Source organism: Capronia epimyces (genome assembly GCF_000585565.1).
Source record: "Capronia epimyces CBS 606.96 chromosome Unknown aczIQ-supercont1.2, whole genome shotgun sequence".
NCBI classification, from domain to species: Eukaryota; Fungi; Ascomycota; class Eurotiomycetes; order Chaetothyriales; family Herpotrichiellaceae; genus Capronia; species Capronia epimyces.
The window spans coordinates 670,979-689,159 of record NW_006912905.1 but is presented as its reverse complement, the minus strand read 5'-3'; the positions used below and the strand labels follow the sequence as shown (position 1 = coordinate 689,159).

Genomic DNA, 18,181 nt, shown 5'->3' with positions numbered 1-18,181 from the left:
GAGGAAGTGAGGGAATCCGCTGCAGCTTCACTGCATTCTGCACAGCCACAGTGCATGAAACGTCGGTTTTCACCGCCATAGCAAATCCTGCTTCAAACTAAAGGCGCGTTTGTACCTCTGACTCTGTTTGGAGGAGTCATCATTGTGTCACCTTGCCAGCAAACCGTCACCTTGATCATGCTTTTAATCGGAAAATATGGTTGCGAAAGGAAGATTACCCGCGTTATGATATTCGATCGAAACTCCAGATGACGCCTAATCCTCAGCCTTGGTGCTCTCTGCAGGAGACCATCCGTCTCGACCAATTCTACACCTTGGATGAGACCGAGTGCCTCGTCCAGATCAGAGAAGCTTTCCAACCAGAGCTGGATCGTCTGAAGTCTGCAGGAGCAGTTGAAGGCACCACCCGGCAACGTGAGGCCAATGGCACGGCGGACAGACCGACGCCCTCACAGATTCTCTACGGGATCAACTACGACGAAATTAACCGAACGCTGGTGGGTATTCTGGCGCTCCGCTGGATTCACAATGACGACTATGAACGATTCACTTCTGGCCAGCAGGCCGAGTATCGGCTGACCAAAGAATCATTCGAATGGCTGCGCCAATTATTCACAGACGGTCTCCAGTGTCAAGAGGACTTGTTCGCTCTGGTCCTGTCCATGGTCATCAACGACCTGGGGAAAGATCCCAATTTGGAGGAGGACTATTTTCATACAACCCGCCATCGGTTACGGAGCAAGAATCATGACAGTCTGCTGCTGGAGGCCGCCAAAGCTGGCATGATTCCTGCCCTGGACTATCTTAGTCCCGAGAAGCGAGAGGAGGTGATGTTGGGACTGGACCTCGGTTCGGATCTCAACGCCGGCCAACTAGCACAAGCCGAAAGTGTCCCGGTCAACCTAGAAGGGCTTCTGGACATGAGAGGTCACGAACATGCGTTCGAGCTGAAATTCATGGAGCAGATTCTCGATGTTTCCGGCGCAGCTGGACATATTGATTCCACCGGCGCCAGAAACATGATCGAGCCTGTTTTCCAAGCGTTCAAAACCGTCCACGAAGTTTCCCTCGACATCATAGCCGGCCGATCGAACCTGCGGGAAGGCTATGATAAAGTGTTGACGAAGCGCGGAAATATGCTTTCCATTAAAGGCTTCCGGCGGCTTAGTGTCAGCGACAAGGAAGACCGCGCACTGCTGAGGTTACTCACCATGGGCCGCACTGCCGACCTTGAGCAAGCCGAACTGTTTTCCAAAGCCTTTCAAGCGCTGGACAAGCGGAACAAGGAACAGCTCGTCGCCGGTCTGAATGTAGATGGGAATGTCGATGAAACTGCCGTTCTTCCTTATTACATGCCTGCCATCATCTCTACGACCTTGGAGAACACCAAAGATTCCGACGACACGAGCAAACAGAGAGCACTCACCAGCCTGATGAGATACCTTGCCAAAGTCTTTGGCAGTCCGGGGGTAGGCTTGCCGGGGCTCGCACCAGATGCCATATACAACGACAAGGTTCCTGAAATCATTATAGAACGAAACATGTCCAAAGCTCAGGATGTCATCAACAGCCCAGAATTTAAGAACAACCCAGATCTGTTAGACGGACTGGCAATCCCTGAAGGGCAGGTGCTCCAACGCCGCAGAACCAGTCAGTCTTGGTGAGGATCTGCGCCGGGCACCAGATCCAGATGCAGATCCAGTTACATTTCGGCTCTACCTGAAAATGTCTGCCTGGCCCAGAAGCCGCTGCAAAGAACCATGCCACTGTCCACTTTAAGCACTCTCCCATAACGCTGCCTCCGGACATCTGATCCATACGACCCACGTTCAGCGCTTCAGAGCCAGTAGTCTCCGAGAGCACATGGCTTTGCCCGAGGTTAGTGCCGTCTCTGAACCATAATTCGGATGGTCCTCATCTGAACTGGCTTCATGAATGAGTGCATACTTTTCGTCTTGCCATTAAAATGTCCCACACTCTCCACCAAGGTCCTCATCAGAAATCCTTCAAAAGGATGCTCTGCGTCTATCTCTATCTCTCGTGTCACTCTGTTTCTTCTGAGGGAGCAACTCGGCTTCAGACCACTGCCCAGTTGCCCGACATCGATCATTGCACTACTACTACTTTGCCTGAAGGGCCAACCTCCTCCACACCTATCTTTACTTTCCAAATTTCACCTTATCAAACACACCCACACAAGCCACGACATCCAACTTGACCATATTCCAAGATGCCCCGCGTTGTTCGCCCTACCACGGCCCTTCCGACCGACTTGAGCTCTCACCGGCACAGCGTTCGCGAAACTGGTCTTCCAGCAACCATGGCACCAACCGCGGCACCAACCCTGACACCAACTCCGACATTGATCAACCGCAGGTTCGAAAGCCATGAAGCCTCCCCTCTTCCCACCGAGAGTCTTGCGAAGTCGTCCAGGTTCGATATTCCCGATGGCTTCAAGGGTGCCGCCATAGGCCTGTTCATTGTCATCGTCCTGTGCATCATCATGATACATCTGAGGCTGGTGTGGAAGATGGCAAAACGCCACGATGATCTGGAAAGGGCAGGGACTGCTCGACCGATCTCCGACGTGTCCAGCAACACCCTTAGTCCTCAAGACGCCAGCGCCCAGTCAACGCTGAATGATTATGACTCGTGTGTCTGCGACGGTTGCAAGTTGTCGGAGAACAGAATGTCGTGTGAGCACAGACTGGATGAGTCCTCGGCTCTCTTGCGCAGATGATGCTATGCTGTTGTTCCGTCCCATGAAGCAGATAGGTTTCATGACGTTTGAGTGACTTGGCTCGGCGGCGAGCGAGGGGCGGTGGGCGGTGGGCTGTGGACGGTGGACAGAATCGGAACCGACTGTCACAACTCGAGAGGCGAGAAGAAGCAAATATCCATTGTCGAGTCGAGGACTTTGGGCGTGTGCGTGTGCGAGTGCTGAACATGTCAAGCAGCTTGTGTCAAGGTACATGCGGGACACAGCATCGAGGGAGGAGGATTGCGATTGCGATTGCGAATGCGATTGCGCCTTGACAGCAGTCGGCATCATCAGTATCTGAGAAGAAAAAGAATTGATCAAGGTAGTCAAGTCTCCTGGGTGGGTGGAACAGTCCGGATTAGCACGTTCATCAGCTTAGATGCATTATGATAGTGATAGAGCCTGAATACCATGTGTGTCTGTGTCTGTGTCTCGTTTGTTACCTTGTCCAAGTCTGTAAGATGTAAACTAAACCCTTTTTAAGTCTATGTACGGAGTAAACTAAACCCTTTCTATATATTTTACAATCCCCGATGCTTCGTGTCACGTATGTCGTTCTAGTTCATTATAGATATAGATATTTATACAATTTTGCTTGCCATCGCGCCATCTCAGCTGTGTCTCAAGCAAGGCAAGCTTAGGCTCAGGAGGCATTAGGCCTTCACATCCACCCATGACACTGCATGACACTGCCGGGCGCAAGAAGCTCAAGAGAGCGAGCGAAACATGGATAGGGCTGGGCAGCAGCCTCTAGGTTCGGTTTGCGCGTCGGCTCATGCAACACCCTTCTCGCGGCCCCTTCGGTCTCCCGGGTTAGAGCTGGAACGAGAACGGGAGCTAGAACTGGAACTGGTGGTTGAGCCAAACAAATCCCGCCAGAACTCCCGAAAGCCGTAGCCCTTGCCTTCGACCTCGTCTTTGATCCGGCCTTCGTGGCCCCTGTATTTCTGTGCGCCGATGCCTTGGCCGAAGCGCTCCAAGACGCCGCCTTCGTGATGCGGCAGGACGGCCGGTTTGCCCGCGGGTTTGCGGCTGCGCTCTAGAATCTCGTCGGCTAGCGTGGGCGCCACGTCGGCGAAACACCGGTCCAGCTCGCGCTGCAGCGTGAAGTACGGCTTCTGCGCGAGCTTGGGCGCCATCAAGTTGTACGACCGGGTCAGGGCGTTGAGTTCTTGTACCGCCAGCGTCTGGTATGCCAGTTCGGTCTTTTCCCAAGCTGGGTCGCGGAACGGGTGGGCCATGGGCAATACTGGCGGTGGTGGCGGCGGTTGCGTTTGGCGTTCTTGGGATGATGGTGATGTTGGTGGTGAGGAGGTAGATGCAGATGAAGATGAAGATGACGGAGGATCAGCCATCGATGTCTCTATAGAAGGAACTGTGGACGGAAAATCCTCTACAGCCGTGGGTGCCGTCGTGGCTGTGTTCGTAGATGTCTCTTCAGCGGTTGTTGTGATCGTAAATGCTTCGTTGATGGGCGATGGAGTCGGTGTCGCCGCCGCCACTGCAGCATTACTACTCCTGTCCGCAAGAGATGTTGTGCTTTCGGCAGAAGTTTCGGTCACATCGATCTCCACCGTCTCCTGCCGCTCGGCAGGTACGCCTGCAGCGATGCGCTCCTCGAGTGTGATGCTCGTGATGCGACCGTCGCTGGAAATGGAACTCAGACTCTCCACCTTGCGGGCTCGCGGGTTGACTCTTTCTTCGGCCAGCGCATACCCTTTCGCTCGACGCACCTGATCCTCCACGCTGCCGCCGGTACTTGCAATCATCCTGGCGGCATGCCGGCGCCAATCGTTGCGCAGTCTACCTCGGAAATTCGCCGCCGCCTTGACCAGGTCCTGCTGTTTCTCGATCCACGGAGGCACAATCTCCTGCCTCTGGATGATCTTGTTCATGAAATACTCGGTGGTGTCCAGGAACGGGCTGTTGGCGTTGTAGTCCCGTTCGACATTCGTACCTTTGCCTCGAGGGATGTTCTTGAATTGGCCTCTCGCAATGGCGTCTTCAATCCGCTCGTTGGCCAGGCTCGCCAGCCCTTGCATTGTGGTGGGCATGGGTCGGGCCCCCGGCGAGAACCGTTCCTTGAGTTCTTTGCGCCACTTCTCCCGCTCTTCGTCACTCATGGCGTGCTCTTGCTGTTGGCTGAGCGCATAGATGGACGTCTTGTCTCGCGCGTTGGCCAGCCGGTCTGCAGCAGAGATGTTCTTTTTGAGTGCTGGTCGCAGGTCGACTTTCTGCGTGATCGATGGGATTCGGTATGGCGACCGCAGTCTCTTGTGGCTATCGTCCAGCATCCGTAGAGCCGAGTCGTGGAGGGATTCGGATCCCTTCCACGGCTCTGCGCCTGCTATATCCTGGGTACCTCTCCCGGCCGAACTCTGTCTGGTCAGTCAGCAACATGGAACAAATTGCACAAGTGTTTGCCATCAATCAATCCATCCCACCGAGCAAATCTAGGTCTAGGGCTCTCGTACCGGAAGGTTGACCACGCTCGCGGCTCTCTGGTTTTCTGCAGCAAACCTTGTTTGGGCAATCCTCTCTTCCAGCTGCTTCTTCAATTCGTCTGAGAAGCCGACGTCTTGCATTAACTTGTGATCACTCCTGCTGCCTGTATCGATTGTCTCCTCCGCCATCTCGGCCAGCCTGCGAGACATGGCTCCCTGCTCTTGTCCATCTTCTTGCCCGGCCTTCGACTCCGACGGCTTCTTCTCCTCCTCCTGAACGAGTGGTGTGGTGCTGAGTGGGCGACGAGGTTCAGTGGCTCTTGAGGGAGGGAGCGTGGCGACACCCCGCAGCCGCTGGGCTCGAAGACAGCGCGTGCATGTCCATAGTTGGGCGCCAGAGCTGCTCATTTCGCATCACAGCGGCAAACAGGGCATCGAATACAGAGACAAAGGAAATCGACTAGAAGAGAAGGGGAAATGGCACAACTACGCAGCAAAGGGTTCGCACCGATGAAAATGAGTCGAGTTCGGAGTACAGTACCAGCCAAAGCAGCTTGTCTCCGCAGGCGTCGTCCTTAAGTCCGTCCCCCAACAGCCTGCTTGATTCTTCCTTCTTCCGTCTACCTGGCGACAGCCACGGCGCAGCAGTATCATGTCAATACACTCTGGACGCACAGTAGAGTATCGGGGACTTTCCTGAAGGCTGCTGCTCCCTACTCGGAAAGCCGTGCGTCCACGATGGGTGGAATGGCAGGATTCGAACGCGGCAGAGGCAGAGGCGGACGGGCGGTTCAAGACCACTACAGCGAGTTCCCAGGCCCCAGGAAATATGGGAATATGACGGCCTTTCATTGGGATTACGTTCCAGTTTCTGCATCGTGAAGTCCTCCGTCGTCTATGGAGCCCGGCAACCTCATCGGTAACAGCAGCCATCCAGGCCATCAGGATGGCTTAGGCTCCTCAGGCTTCTTGAGTGGGCTTCTCCCGTTCTCGACGGCGAAAGATTATTCCGGCGAGGTTGGAGTCGAGACCTTTCGCTTGCACATGCCTGGCACGTCAACACGTCAACTGGCATACTCGGGGTGCTGCAGGGTCCAGTCTCGACCATCCTCCTGGAACACTTCGTCCGCCCTGTGCCGTGCCATGCATGGTACAGCACTATGATGGGGCGGACAACCCGCGCTTCACTGTAATAGATTGCAGTTGATCTGGTTTCACTAGAAGAACAGGCCTAAAGATAAGTCGGCAAATACACACAGAATGGGGCACTGACGGTGTTATATGCCTCGACTGTCATCTTACTCTGCCTACAGTTTGGCAGAAAAGAATGGTCAATCGGTGATTGTGATCATAACTTCGATCGTTTTCAGATTGACCTTTTCCGTCATGTCTCCTAGATTTATCCCAGCCATTGCGTCTCAGTCCCTAGGCCGAGCCTGGCACCAGAGCCTTGAACACAGGCTCGACTTATGCGAGAAATACGGGTTCAAAGCGATAGAGTTGTTTTTCGAAGACCTCGAGGCCATCGCCAACGCTCTCCCTGTTTCTTGTCCTCCTTCGCCGTCAGGAACATCCTTTCCTGGCTCCACGGATGAGCAAGAACGACAGTTGGCCGCTGCTGACTACATCCATGGATTGTGCGCCGACCACAAACTGGCAATCTTATGTCTTCAACCGTTTATGCACTATGAAGGTCGCCTTGACCCTGTATCACACCAAACCGCCATTCAGAACCTTCACTTTTGGATCCGACTCGCCCATCGCCTGGGAACCGATCTCATACAAATCCCCTCCAACTTCCTGCCGTCCTCCTATTGCACGGGGGACCGCACCAGGATCGTGGCGGATCTGAGACAGGTTGCCGACATTGGTCTTGATGCGAGTCCTCCCATACGATTCGCATACGAAGCGCTTTGCTGGGGAACGCATATTGACACTTGGGATGCTGCATGGTCAATTGTTTTGGAAGTCGGCCGACCCAACTTTGGCACTTGTATCGACACATTCAATCTTGCTGGACGGGTGTTCGCTGACCCCTCCTCGCCTTCGGGCCTGGTGCCACATGCCTGGGATGACTTGCAACGATCGATTTCCAAGCTGCGGGCAGAGCTGCCCCGTGCCATAGGCAAAGTCTTCTACGTCGAAGTCTGCGACGGTGAGAGACTTGATAAGCCACTTCTACCGGGACACGAATGGTACGATCCCGAACAGCCGGTGCGTATGTCTTGGTCCAGGAATGCGCGACTATTTCCTTTTGAGAAGACAGGCTATCTACCGGTGTTGGAGATCCTGAAGGTGGTCTGTAAGGCTGGATATTCAGGGTATATTTCGTTCGAACTATTCTCGCGGACAGCCAATGAGGCGGGCAGGGAAGTGCCCGACAAGCATGCGCAACGCGGGGCTGTGGCATGGAAGAAATTAGAAGAGCACATGGGATGGAATGGAACGTCCGAGTTTGAGGCGAGCGAACAAACCGCGGAGGATGGCCATCGGTAAGCCTGATCCCCTCGATTCTTCACATCCCTACTGTGAAGATGAAGAGCAACTCATTGACCATTCACTCTAGTTTACATGCCCTGTCTTGCGACGCCCCCGGTTCATTAGAAGATTCCGGCCCACGGCTCTGACCAAGCTACGCGCTGGCGAGGGCTTCTTGAGATTCTCTCTGCTCGCTCTGGTCCGGTTACGGCCACGCTCCCGCGATCAAATTCAAGAACAACCCAGATCTGTTGGACGGACTGGATAGAGATAAACAACCCCTAAGCTCCAGGTCTAGGATAATCCAAACGCCGCACTCTTCTCCAGACCTCTCTGATCAGTCTCTCTTGCCCTTCTCTGGCCGTTTCTCCCGGGCCACCACAAGCGGGTCGAACAGCGAGATACAAGCGGCCACCTAACTTGGCATCCTCAATCGCAGCACTTTCCCAATCGTCGGGCGGGTTCGCCGTCGTGACCAAGCCACCAGCCTCCTGCACCAGACAGATCCCGGCGGCGACGTCCCATTCCCAACAGCCACCTTCCCACCAGATATCGAAGGCGCCCATGGCAGTGTAGGCCAGGTCCATGGTGGCGCTGCCCAGACTCCTGACGCCGTGGACCATACCTCCCTTGCCGTCTCTGGCGCCAATTTCGGCGGCCATGTTGACAAAGCTGTCTACTTTCCGGCTCAGGTTCCCGTCGGGCCGATCTTTCCTGTCTTTCCCCCACTCGCAGGCGAAGACACATTTCGAGGGGGCATTTCGCGGGATGGGCCCCACACCGACCTTGCCCAGCAACGGCAGCCTCGTGGTCTCGTTCAACCAGGCGCCCTTGCCCTTGCAGGCGGAGAACAGCTGGTTCAGTAGTGGGGCGTAGATGACCCCGATCACGGGTTTCTGGTTGACGACAAGGGCGATGCTGACGCAGAACATGACAAACGAGTGAGTGAAGTTGACGGTGCCGTCGAGAGGGTCGACGATCCAGGTGGGCGCGTTGCTGACGAGGTAATCTTTCGACGAGCCTTTGGAGTAGGTCTCTTCGCCGATGAAGGCGTGCGAGGGGTAGCGGTTGGCGATGGCCGAGTGGATGAAGTCTTCGACTTCTGGGGGGAGTTAGTGGGGGTTCATAAATACCTATGTATCTGTATCTGGTCTGGTCTGGTCTGATGATTAAAAGCAAGAGCAAGAGCAAGAGCAAGATCAGGCAGGAGATTATGATGAGCAATAGCAGGCAGGAGATCATGATGAAGAGCAAGAGCAAGATAAGGCAGGATTAACCGATGCTGGCAATGAAATGAATGGCAATGAAATGGATGGTTTGGGGAACCCCTACCGCGATCCGTCTCGGTGACAATATCGACAGCATTCATCTTCTCCTCCAAGTCCAGCTCGCCGTCGCCATCGCCGTCCGCTTCATCTTCACTCCCATCTCGTCGTCGCCTATGCAGGCTGTCGAGCAGAAGGGCTCCGGCGTCTCGGCCCAGTTGAATGGCGAACGAGTAGATGTCGGCGAGATCTAGATCGAATTCGGCGTCTGGAATCTCCTCTTCCTTCTTCTTCTTCTCCTCCTCCTTATCCAGCCTTAGGTCTTCCCGACGTGGGTGAGGCGGAGGTGGAGGTGGAGGCGGAGGCGGCATTGTCTACTGTACGGATACTGTAGTGTAGTGTGTGTAGTGTAGTGTATAGTGTATATCCGGTGTAGGGCCGTGCCGTGCTGTTTGTGTAGTGCCGTGCTGTATTTCCGTGATGTGATGCCGCGCCGTGCAGGACTGTACAGTGGTGTGCAGTGGTGTGGTGTAGTGTGGTGTGGTGTGGTGTGGTGTGGTGTGGTGTCTGGTGTCTGGTGTCTGGTGTCTGGTGTCTGGTGTCTGGTATGGTGGATGGATACAGCCTCAGTAGCACTGCATACACATCCACATCCACATCCAGAGTATCCGCACTGTACACTGTACACTGTACGTAGAGCAGTAGATTGTAGTAATTACAGTAGATTAGTATCCGGCAGTGGTTGAGTTCGACGACAGTAACTGTAACTGTAACTGTAGCTGAAGTTTGATCCCATCCTACCTACCTTCGGTGGAGTTAGGGTTAGGGTCAGGGTTCATACTTGACGTGGCGGCAGAGTCTTTATCCGATGGTGGAGATGGATGGAGATGGAGATGAAGCCTAAACCATCGCCACCACCAGGATCCGACAATCCGTAGTTATTACTACATTACACTACACTACACTACCGAGTACATACTTTGACTGTCGGCAACTCGGCTGGCAAATCATATCCTAGGATATATGTATATGTATATGCATATGCATAGCATACTAATTAGGTACGTAGTCAGCAGGTCGGCCACCACCATAGATACTAGTATCCATACAGTAAGTACTCCATTAGGGACGGATCTGAGTCTGTATAGGTTTGGCCTGCGACAGTGAGAGTGAGTGAGAGCGACACTGGACAGACAGCAGACAGTACAGAACTTCGTCCAGATAGATACTGTACTTCCTACCACTTACTACCACTACCCTCACTCACTACTCACTACTCACTACTCACTACTCACTATCCTCGTGTCACGATCTAACTTCGATCTTAATCGAGTCGGGCTGGGCTGTGACCTGTTCTTGATTCTTGATCCTTGAACTGCAGTGAATCGGCGAGAGACAGGAGACGAGAGACTCTAGTACCCAACCGAGTAACTAGTAACCAGCTACGATCTACTATCTTCTATCTACGATCTACTCTTCCTCGTAGTCATGTCGTCCGACTCTCAGCCTCAACCTCGCAATCCCAAGACCCCCCGCAAAATCCTCTTAATCAACGGACCGAACCTCAATCTCCTCGGCCACCGCGAACCACATCTCTACGGCTCGACGACGCTGGCGCAGGTGGTCGACAAGACGGTGCAGCGGGGGAACGAGCTCGGCGTCACGGTCGTGCCGTTCCAGTCGAACCACGAGGGGGCGATTGTGGATTTTTTGCATGAGCATTTCGTGGGGGGGATATCAACAGCAACAACAATACCAACATCAACGGCAATACCAACAGCGATAGCAACATCAATACCAACATCAACAGCAATACCAACATCAACATCAATCCCAACACCAACATCAATCCCAGCAGCAACATCAATACCAACAGCAATACCAACTGCAACATCAACAACAATACCAACTGACCCAACGCACCCAAAGTCTTCCACGACCAATTCCACTTCCACGGGCGATTCTACTTCCACGACCAATTCCCCTACCACAACCAACTCCCCCTCCACAGCCAATTCCAAACCCAAAATCGCCGTCATCATCAACCCCGCCGCCTACACACACACCTCCGTAGCCATCCGCGACGCCCTGTTGGGCACGAATTTCCCTTTCGTCGAAGTCCATATTTCCAACGTGCACGCCCGCGAACCCTGGCGCCACCACAGCTATTTCAGCGACAAGGCGGTCGGCGTGGTCGTCGGTCTGGGTGTCTTTGGGTATCAGGCGGCATTGCAGTTTTGTGTCCAAAAGTGGGATGAGGAGGGGGAGGGGGGGGATGGCCTATAAATGATTGATCATGGTCATGGTACTATAGAATCTCATTTTATCGCATCGCATCTGATCTCAAAAATTTGAAATTGAACTTCGAATGGCAATGCAATGGCAAAGAATGGGAATTGTAATGGGAAATGAAACGGATCTGGAACTGGACCTGGAACTGGACCTGGAACACCCTTCGTTTGGCGTGGGATATGTAGCTTATACCTTAGGTATGTCAAGGTTGAAATGTTCCATCCTTCGCTATCAAAGGGGTATGGTAGGGGGGAGCCCAGACTATGCCCACTGCCTATACCAGCCTTCTGGTTAATGGGCAAGGCTGGGAATGCACTTTAGGCCTGAAGTTAGTGCCTGGGTTTGACCAGGTAGGTATATACAAGGTAGGATATACAAGGTAGGTATATACAAGGTAGGTATATACAAGGTAGGTATATACAAGGTAGGTATATACAAGGTAGGTATATACAAGGTAGGTATATACAAGGTAGGTATATACAAGGTAGGTATATACAAGGTAGGTATATATACCTGCCCTACCGGCTTGTAACATCAATGTCAATGTCGAGCCCGATACACTCTTCCATCTAACAAGAATAACTATCCTTCCATATCCAAGATGCCACCGATATTCATGCCACCATATCCAAGAAGCACCAATATTCATGCCACCATACTAATGTCATGCCTAGGGAATAGACGACGACCTGGTTTATTACGTCTCAACAAGAGAATAAGCTGAACAGCTGCCACCTCCGCGGGCAATCGCCAGTGCTGTGCAGCCGAATGCTCAAACCCTCTCGAGATGCATAGCAGACCCCACACTGGTCACCACCCCCGTCTCCACAACGGCGCCCTTCTCATCCACCGACTGGCGGCGAAACTCTCGGTCCTCGAATCGAAGATCGGCCAGCACGACCTTGTGTGCGCGTCTGGCCGCTACGTCCCGGCTGAAGAGCCGATCCATCGCTTCCAAGGGGATCCCTTTGGTCTCAGGCACCAGGAAGAAGACGTAGACGGCGGCGCAGAGCATGAGCGAGGCGAAGAAGAAGTAAACTCCGTATGACATGGCGGCGAACATTTGGGGTGTGAAACGGGCGATGATGAAGTTCTACACGAGAAGTCCGTCAGCAATCAGCAATTGTGAAGTACACGAGAAATCCGTCAGCAATGGTGAAGACGAAGAGTGGAAACACAACCGACGACAGGATGGTCAAGACGAACAGAGTGGAAACACAACCGACGACAGGATGGTCAAGACCAACAGAGTAAACACAACCGACGACAGGATAAGACCAACAGAGTAAACAGTGGAAAGCAGCAGAGTAAACAGTGGACAAAACTTACCCAGAACCAGTTGTTGGCCGCGGCAAACGCTTGAGCTAGTGTCCGCACGTTCTGGTCAAACATTTCCGAGTTGAGCACCCAGGGAGTTCCGTTCCATGACGGCGTATATGCCGCAGTCCAGAGATAAAAGAATGCCATCGCGCTGATGCCTCCCGACGACAACGTGTCACTAGGATGGTCGGCCGGCCGAGCCACGGCAATGTACCCGCCAATATACCACATGCACAACGATCCCGCCACCGCGCCGTACATGAGCAAGGCGCGCCGACCCAGCTTGTCAATCAGGATGAAAAGCCAGAACAGGGTGACGACGGTCTTGATCACGCCGAAGATGCCCGTCGTCAACAGGGACGTGTTTGTGCCGGTGACGCCGATACTCTTGAACACTGTCGGGCTGTAGTAGTTGATGGCGTTGATCCCCGTTGCATTCTGCCACAGAAAGAGAGAGCCGCCGAGGAGGAAGCGGTAGGTGACCTTGCGATCCCGATACACCGCTCGGAAAGGTTGCCAAAACCCGAGGCCGATGGTGGATTGTTGATGTTCAATGGCGCGGTCAATAGCATAGACTTCCTCTTGCATGTAGATGTGATCGACGGGAAGTTGGCGGAGCCAGCAGAGATTCGCTATCCCTTGTTCACGACGACCTCGGGAGAAGAGCCATCGGGGGGATTCCTTGATTATTAGAGCTCCGGCGAAAAGAAGACCAGCTGGGATCAGTTGAATGGAAAACGGGATGAGCCATTGCCTGTGAGAAGGAGTCATTGTCTCGGAAACACCGTAGTTGATCCAGAATCCGACGAGGCCACCGATTTGCCATGACTGCAACAAATGGAGGAGTTAGTCTTGGAGTCTCAGTCTCGATCTGGGGCGTAAGCGTGGACCATAGCACATACCATTTCGTAAAGCCCAACGAGACGGCCTCTGATGGCTGGAGGCGCAATCTCGGAGCAGTAAATAGGAGACAAGTTGGAAGCAGCTCCAACCCCAATACCGGCCAGGACCCGGCCGGCATAGATGAAGCCGAGACCACGAGCCCCAGTGGCTCCCAACATCAAGCCAGCACCGAGAGTGAAGAGGGCACTGAAAATGACCAGACCCCATCGCCGACCCAGGTAATGACCGGCGGGGTAGGCGAAGAAGGCTCCGAAGAAGGCACCTGCTTGGTAGCAGGAGACGATGTTGGCGCTCAGAAGGTTGACCTGGGACTTGGACAGGTCGTCGAACTTGAATTCGTCCCGAAATGACTTCAATGCCAAAGTGCCGCCGATAAATGCACTGTCGTAGCCGATCATCATGGCGGCAGAGCCAGCAACTGCGGCCGAAAAGTAAACTCGCCAATTATAAACACATTTCGGCGTGGGACGATCTTCAACGAGATGGAGGAGTCCCATCTTGAAGATCTGGAATGGAGTCGAGACACCGATATCGTGATAGGAGCCTGTAAGGAAAAGAGAGGGATGAACAGAGCTTTAGAGCTTTAAGTAGTCCAACCAAGAGACTGCATGTTGAGATGCGGGAGCTATACAATACCCCGGACCTGGGCCCAGATCTCTGCTACCAAGCCGAAGAACTTCCCCGGTTCCCCACAAACCTCAGGCATGATGCATGAGTCGAGGGTGTCGGCTATTCATCAATTGCCGGGAGGAGGTGGCAGCGTGGCGACCGCATGATCCTTGTCAGATCTCCACCGAGAACCAGTAAGGAATGAAAGAGCTTTCTGTGCTCGTGATCTCGGCGGAAGAGGACTTTCCCACTCGCGCCACCAAGGGCTGAGCTGGAGCTGGAGAGTAATATTCCACTGTGAAGTGTCGGACCGGGAATGCTGGTTCGATCCGTTGCCGGTGCATCGGCACGAGTCTGAGGATTGAGGGGTTGGGCAAACTCAGATTGTAGAGAAGGTTAGAAGTCGACCCAGAGGTATGTATCAATCCATGACCCAACGCCCACCGCAACACCAACCAACTCTGGAGATTTGGCATTCATCACCATGACCATGGCCTTCTCGCCGCCAGACACTTCTTCCCTCGAGCGTGCAGCTTATCTCGTGGGCTATCCAATCGCCCACTCCAAGTCTCCGTCGCTACACCACGCAATATATTCGGCCATGGGCCAGTCATGGGGCCAGTGTCTTTGCGAGACAACTGACCTAGAGGGCTTTCTAGCATATCTCAAAAGTGATCCGAAATGCATGGGCAGTGGTGTCACCATGCCCTTCAAAGTCGCGGTGATTCCTCATCTTGACCAACTCACCAACGAAAGCAAAGCCATCGGAGCCGTCAACACCATCTTCTTCAAGACTGCAGCAGACGGGTCAAGAATATACTGCGGGACGAACACTGACTGTGTAGGCATCCGTGACGCCTTCTTCACCAATGTCAAGGGCTCGTCCTATCGAGGAAAGCCTGGACTGGTGGTAGGGGGAGGTGGCACCTGCAGAGCAGCCATCTACACACTCCAGAAATTCATGGGTTGTTCGCCAGTATATATAGTCAACCGGGACGTCGGGGAAGTTGAAGCCGTACTGCGAGAATGTCATGCTCAGGGAATGGACGACGACCTGGTTTATTACGTCTCAACAAGAGAACAAGCGGAACAGCTGCCACCTCCGCGCGCAATCGTCAGTGCTGTGCCGGACTTTTTACCCGTCACCGAAGATGAGAAGACGGCGCGAGACGTGCTGGCGGCTTTGTTAGAATCAGGAGACAAAGGCGCCCTGTTGGAAATGTGTTACCATCCTTCTCCTGACACTGAAATATCCAGGCTTGCTACAGCGTGTGGTTGGCAAGTGATCGGTGGGATTGAAGCCATGATCGGCCAAGGGTTGGCTCAGGCCAGCCTATGGACCGGAAGAGATATCGACGACAGGTTGAGAGATGTGGCGAGGAAGGCGGTGCAAGAAGCAATGGTCTCGGCACACTGATCTTGTGCTCAATTCGGGGTTGGAAGGCATAGATGAGATCCCATACCCGGTAGAGAGCTGGATCTCCGGAAGCCCATCGAAGTAGGTGTTGGAGAAACCGCCTTTTATTCTGGCTCCCACCCTTATGCATAAGATACCTTTATCCACCCTGGGGTGTGGTCATGTGAAGAATTCCTCCCCGTCCGCCAGATACGACATATTTTCACCAAGTGCGGCGTGAACAGCATCCGCCATGCAATACTTTGGTGCTTTTCTGCCTGTCATCGACTCAAATTGAGCAACTGCCTGCTCTATCAGTGTTTCAATGCCGTCAACGATCACCCAGGGTCTCCCAGTGGCCTCACGGAAACGCTTCATCTGCTTCACCAACGGCGTTTCTCTCGTCATGTAAGCCATCTCGACAACGACCCCTCCGCTCGGTGACTGTATCCAGGACTCTGGCATTTCAAAGCTCGCTCCTGGATTTCCGTCGAGAAGCTCGTGAGTGACACAGGACACGACGATAGTTGGAAGAAGGAAACCGGCACCCCACGGTTCGGTTGTAGATTCCAGCACCTCGACCGGTTCTGGAGTAAATGTACCGGCGTTCCCGTTCGACTGAGACTTGGCCCAATGGTTGAAGTGTCCGACGATAGCTCTCGTATTCTCGACCGTTCTGTTGTACACAAATATATGTTTGCAACCCAGCTGCAACATGGCATATACTGCGGCTCTCGCCATGCCACCAGCGCCGATCACCAGGGCTGTAGTCCTTGGTTGAATGGCATTTCGGGGCGAAAGGTTTCCCTGGACACAGTTCATTATCCCAATGAAGTCGGTGTTTTCTCCAAACCATCCCACAATGCGCCCTGCACGATTCCGTTCCTGCGCCTGCACTTCCAATGAGGGCACGACACCAGCCGAGTTTGCTCGGAGGGGGATCAGCGTGTTGACTGCTCCTATCGCCTTTGCATGGCCACTGAGTGATTCTAACCTCGGGACAACCTTCACCTTGTATGGTTGTACGATGCTCAAGCCGCCCAAGGTATTGTCTCGAGCAAGTTCTTCAATGTCTGCCCATGACTTGATGTTCCTGGTGCTGTAATGGTGCTTCAACCCAAGGAGAGCATATGCTGCATTGTGCATGGCGGGCGACAGTGACCCAGACACATTCGCTCCGACAATGAAGAAATCGAGCGAATCGAAGACGAAGCAGTCGAAGAGTGAATTAATGACCTCTCTGGATGAGAGCAATGGTCCGAGGCGGTCGAATGTTTCGCGTGCTGTAGGGAGAGCTGGATGGGTCACAGAAGTGAGTATAGGGTTCATGATCTGCGACGTTCGGCCTTCAAGGCCGCCGGTGTTGAATGTGATTGCGATCAGTCTAGGTTCGGGAAGACTCTTCAGCTCCTCCACAAACCAGCTCCAGGCCTCGTTGTCATGGCGTGACGTTGGATTGTTTAGGAGCCGAACCATATCGAACCTCAAAGCGATGGCTCTGTTGTACATGTTCTTCCATTTAGCATCTCTCCAACCAACATCATCCGCGACCTCGTTGATATAATTGCCGACGAGCTTTGTGTATCCCTTCCCAGCTCTGACGGCTGCAATGGCGCTGTCCTCGGAGTCCAGATCCACTGACATATACTCGACACCGAGCCGTAGCCCTTGCATCATGACTGGGAAGTGGTTTTCTCTCGTTGACGGCTCAGAGAGCTGCCGACTTGCCGAGAGTAGGATTGGAATCCTGAGTGCTCGCCTGGCGACAGCGATCATCTTGCTCAACATTCTGGATGTGCTGGAATTCCAATGATCGACATGTATTTCTAGTAAATCACCCGCGGATTCCAATGCAGCAAAATCGATTTTCTCAGCACCAAAGTCAGAGAGCCTCACGAAAAGAGCGTGAGTATATGCTCGCAGCTCCACAGGAATGTCCAGGGAGAACGGGGAATCGGAGTTGGGTTGCACTGGGTGGGCTCCAGTAATGAATCGTGCAAAGGAGGAGAAGTCGGCTTGGGCATTCCTGAGCTTGAACGAATAGTTGGGCGAGGCCCGATCTGCCAGATCCGACTCCAGAGGTCCCTTGACCGACTGATCTTCAAGGTTGTAGAACTCGAAATTGGAACAGGTCCGATGTGTCAGGTTCCCTTGTTCGAGCAGTCTTGTAGTTCGCTCATCCAGATTCAAAAGCGTCTTGATCTGCTCCATGTCCCTAAGCACGAATACAACGGGATTTGTTTCGCAATACCGCCTCAGGTAGTCTTGAAAGCTGCCGGTGAGGCTCACCAGCCCACATTCAATAACGCATCTATACTTGTTGTCCTCCAGCATCCGCTTGGAAGTCTCAATGTCTTGCGCGTGGAATTTGCCGGCTCCGTGGGCTTTCAAATAGTCTTGTCTGGAAAGTCCATTGACGCTTTGGAAGTAATGATCCTCGGTAATGAATCTCCTCCCAAGAGCAGTGGCAGCAATGAGACCTAGAGACCTCTTCCCGGATGCGCGAATTCCAATCAAGACAAGAGACGCGTCGGGATGGAAGAGCCGTCCTCCAGCGGGCATGTCGGAGGAGGACGCCCCTGGGAGGCCGCTCGGAGTTGTTTGTCGAGTAGGACCATCGTGGATGGTGTTGAACAACCGCTGGCCCAGGTGACGAGGAGAACTTCTGCCAGACCCTGGAATCCCTGACGGCTCATGTTGGGACCCCGGATTG

The 18,181-nt window shown here is 53.6% G+C and overlaps 9 protein-coding genes across 9 annotated transcripts; 5 read left to right on the top strand and 4 right to left on the bottom strand.

The window, feature by feature from the left end:
- Nucleotides 1-248: 248 nt before the first annotated feature.
- Nucleotides 249-1,664, top strand: A1O3_02067 (uncharacterized protein; the record flags this gene model as incomplete). Its single annotated transcript, XM_007732210.1, has 1 exon — nucleotides 249-1,664. The coding sequence occupies one exon, from the start codon at nucleotides 249-251 to the stop codon at nucleotides 1,662-1,664; it is 1,416 nt and encodes a 471-aa protein (XP_007730400.1).
- Nucleotides 1,665-2,320: 656 nt separating this feature from the next.
- A1O3_02066 (uncharacterized protein) lies at nucleotides 2,321-2,740 on the top strand (the record flags this gene model as incomplete). The annotated part of the gene is made up of 1 exon (XM_007732209.1): nucleotides 2,321-2,740. The coding sequence occupies one exon, from the start codon at nucleotides 2,321-2,323 to the stop codon at nucleotides 2,738-2,740; it is 420 nt and encodes a 139-aa protein (XP_007730399.1).
- A 794-nt stretch (nucleotides 2,741-3,534) lies between these two features.
- A1O3_02065 (uncharacterized protein) lies at nucleotides 3,535-5,613 on the bottom strand (the record flags this gene model as incomplete). The annotated part of the gene is made up of 2 exons (XM_007732208.1): nucleotides 3,535-5,139; nucleotides 5,236-5,613. 2 exons carry the CDS (start codon nucleotides 5,611-5,613, stop codon nucleotides 3,535-3,537), a joined length of 1,983 nt encoding a protein of 660 aa, XP_007730398.1.
- Nucleotides 5,614-6,591: 978 nt separating this feature from the next.
- A1O3_02064 (uncharacterized protein) lies at nucleotides 6,592-7,701 on the top strand (the record flags this gene model as incomplete). Its single annotated transcript, XM_007732207.1, has 1 exon — nucleotides 6,592-7,701. One exon carries the CDS (start codon nucleotides 6,592-6,594, stop codon nucleotides 7,699-7,701), a length of 1,110 nt encoding a protein of 369 aa, XP_007730397.1.
- Nucleotides 7,702-7,964: 263 nt separating this feature from the next.
- On the bottom strand, nucleotides 7,965-9,319 carry A1O3_02063 (myo-inositol-1(or 4)-monophosphatase; the record flags this gene model as incomplete). The annotated part of the gene is made up of 2 exons (XM_007732206.1): nucleotides 7,965-8,785; nucleotides 9,016-9,319. The coding sequence occupies 2 exons, from the start codon at nucleotides 9,317-9,319 to the stop codon at nucleotides 7,965-7,967; spliced, it is 1,125 nt and encodes a 374-aa protein (XP_007730396.1).
- A 1,117-nt stretch (nucleotides 9,320-10,436) lies between these two features.
- On the top strand, nucleotides 10,437-11,234 carry A1O3_02062 (uncharacterized protein; the record flags this gene model as incomplete). Its single annotated transcript, XM_007732205.1, has 1 exon — nucleotides 10,437-11,234. One exon carries the CDS (start codon nucleotides 10,437-10,439, stop codon nucleotides 11,232-11,234), a length of 798 nt encoding a protein of 265 aa, XP_007730395.1.
- Nucleotides 11,235-12,012: 778 nt separating this feature from the next.
- On the bottom strand, nucleotides 12,013-13,960 carry A1O3_02061 (uncharacterized protein; the record flags this gene model as incomplete). Its single annotated transcript, XM_007732204.1, has 3 exons — nucleotides 12,013-12,333; nucleotides 12,570-13,388; nucleotides 13,463-13,960. 3 exons carry the CDS (start codon nucleotides 13,958-13,960, stop codon nucleotides 12,013-12,015), a joined length of 1,638 nt encoding a protein of 545 aa, XP_007730394.1.
- Nucleotides 13,961-14,556: 596 nt separating this feature from the next.
- A1O3_02060 (uncharacterized protein) lies at nucleotides 14,557-15,489 on the top strand (the record flags this gene model as incomplete). Its single annotated transcript, XM_007732203.1, has 1 exon — nucleotides 14,557-15,489. The coding sequence occupies one exon, from the start codon at nucleotides 14,557-14,559 to the stop codon at nucleotides 15,487-15,489; it is 933 nt and encodes a 310-aa protein (XP_007730393.1).
- Nucleotides 15,490-15,648: 159 nt separating this feature from the next.
- On the bottom strand, nucleotides 15,649-18,030 carry A1O3_02059 (uncharacterized protein; the record flags this gene model as incomplete). The annotated part of the gene is made up of 1 exon (XM_007732202.1): nucleotides 15,649-18,030. One exon carries the CDS (start codon nucleotides 18,028-18,030, stop codon nucleotides 15,649-15,651), a length of 2,382 nt encoding a protein of 793 aa, XP_007730392.1.
- Nucleotides 18,031-18,181: the final 151 nt, after the last annotated feature.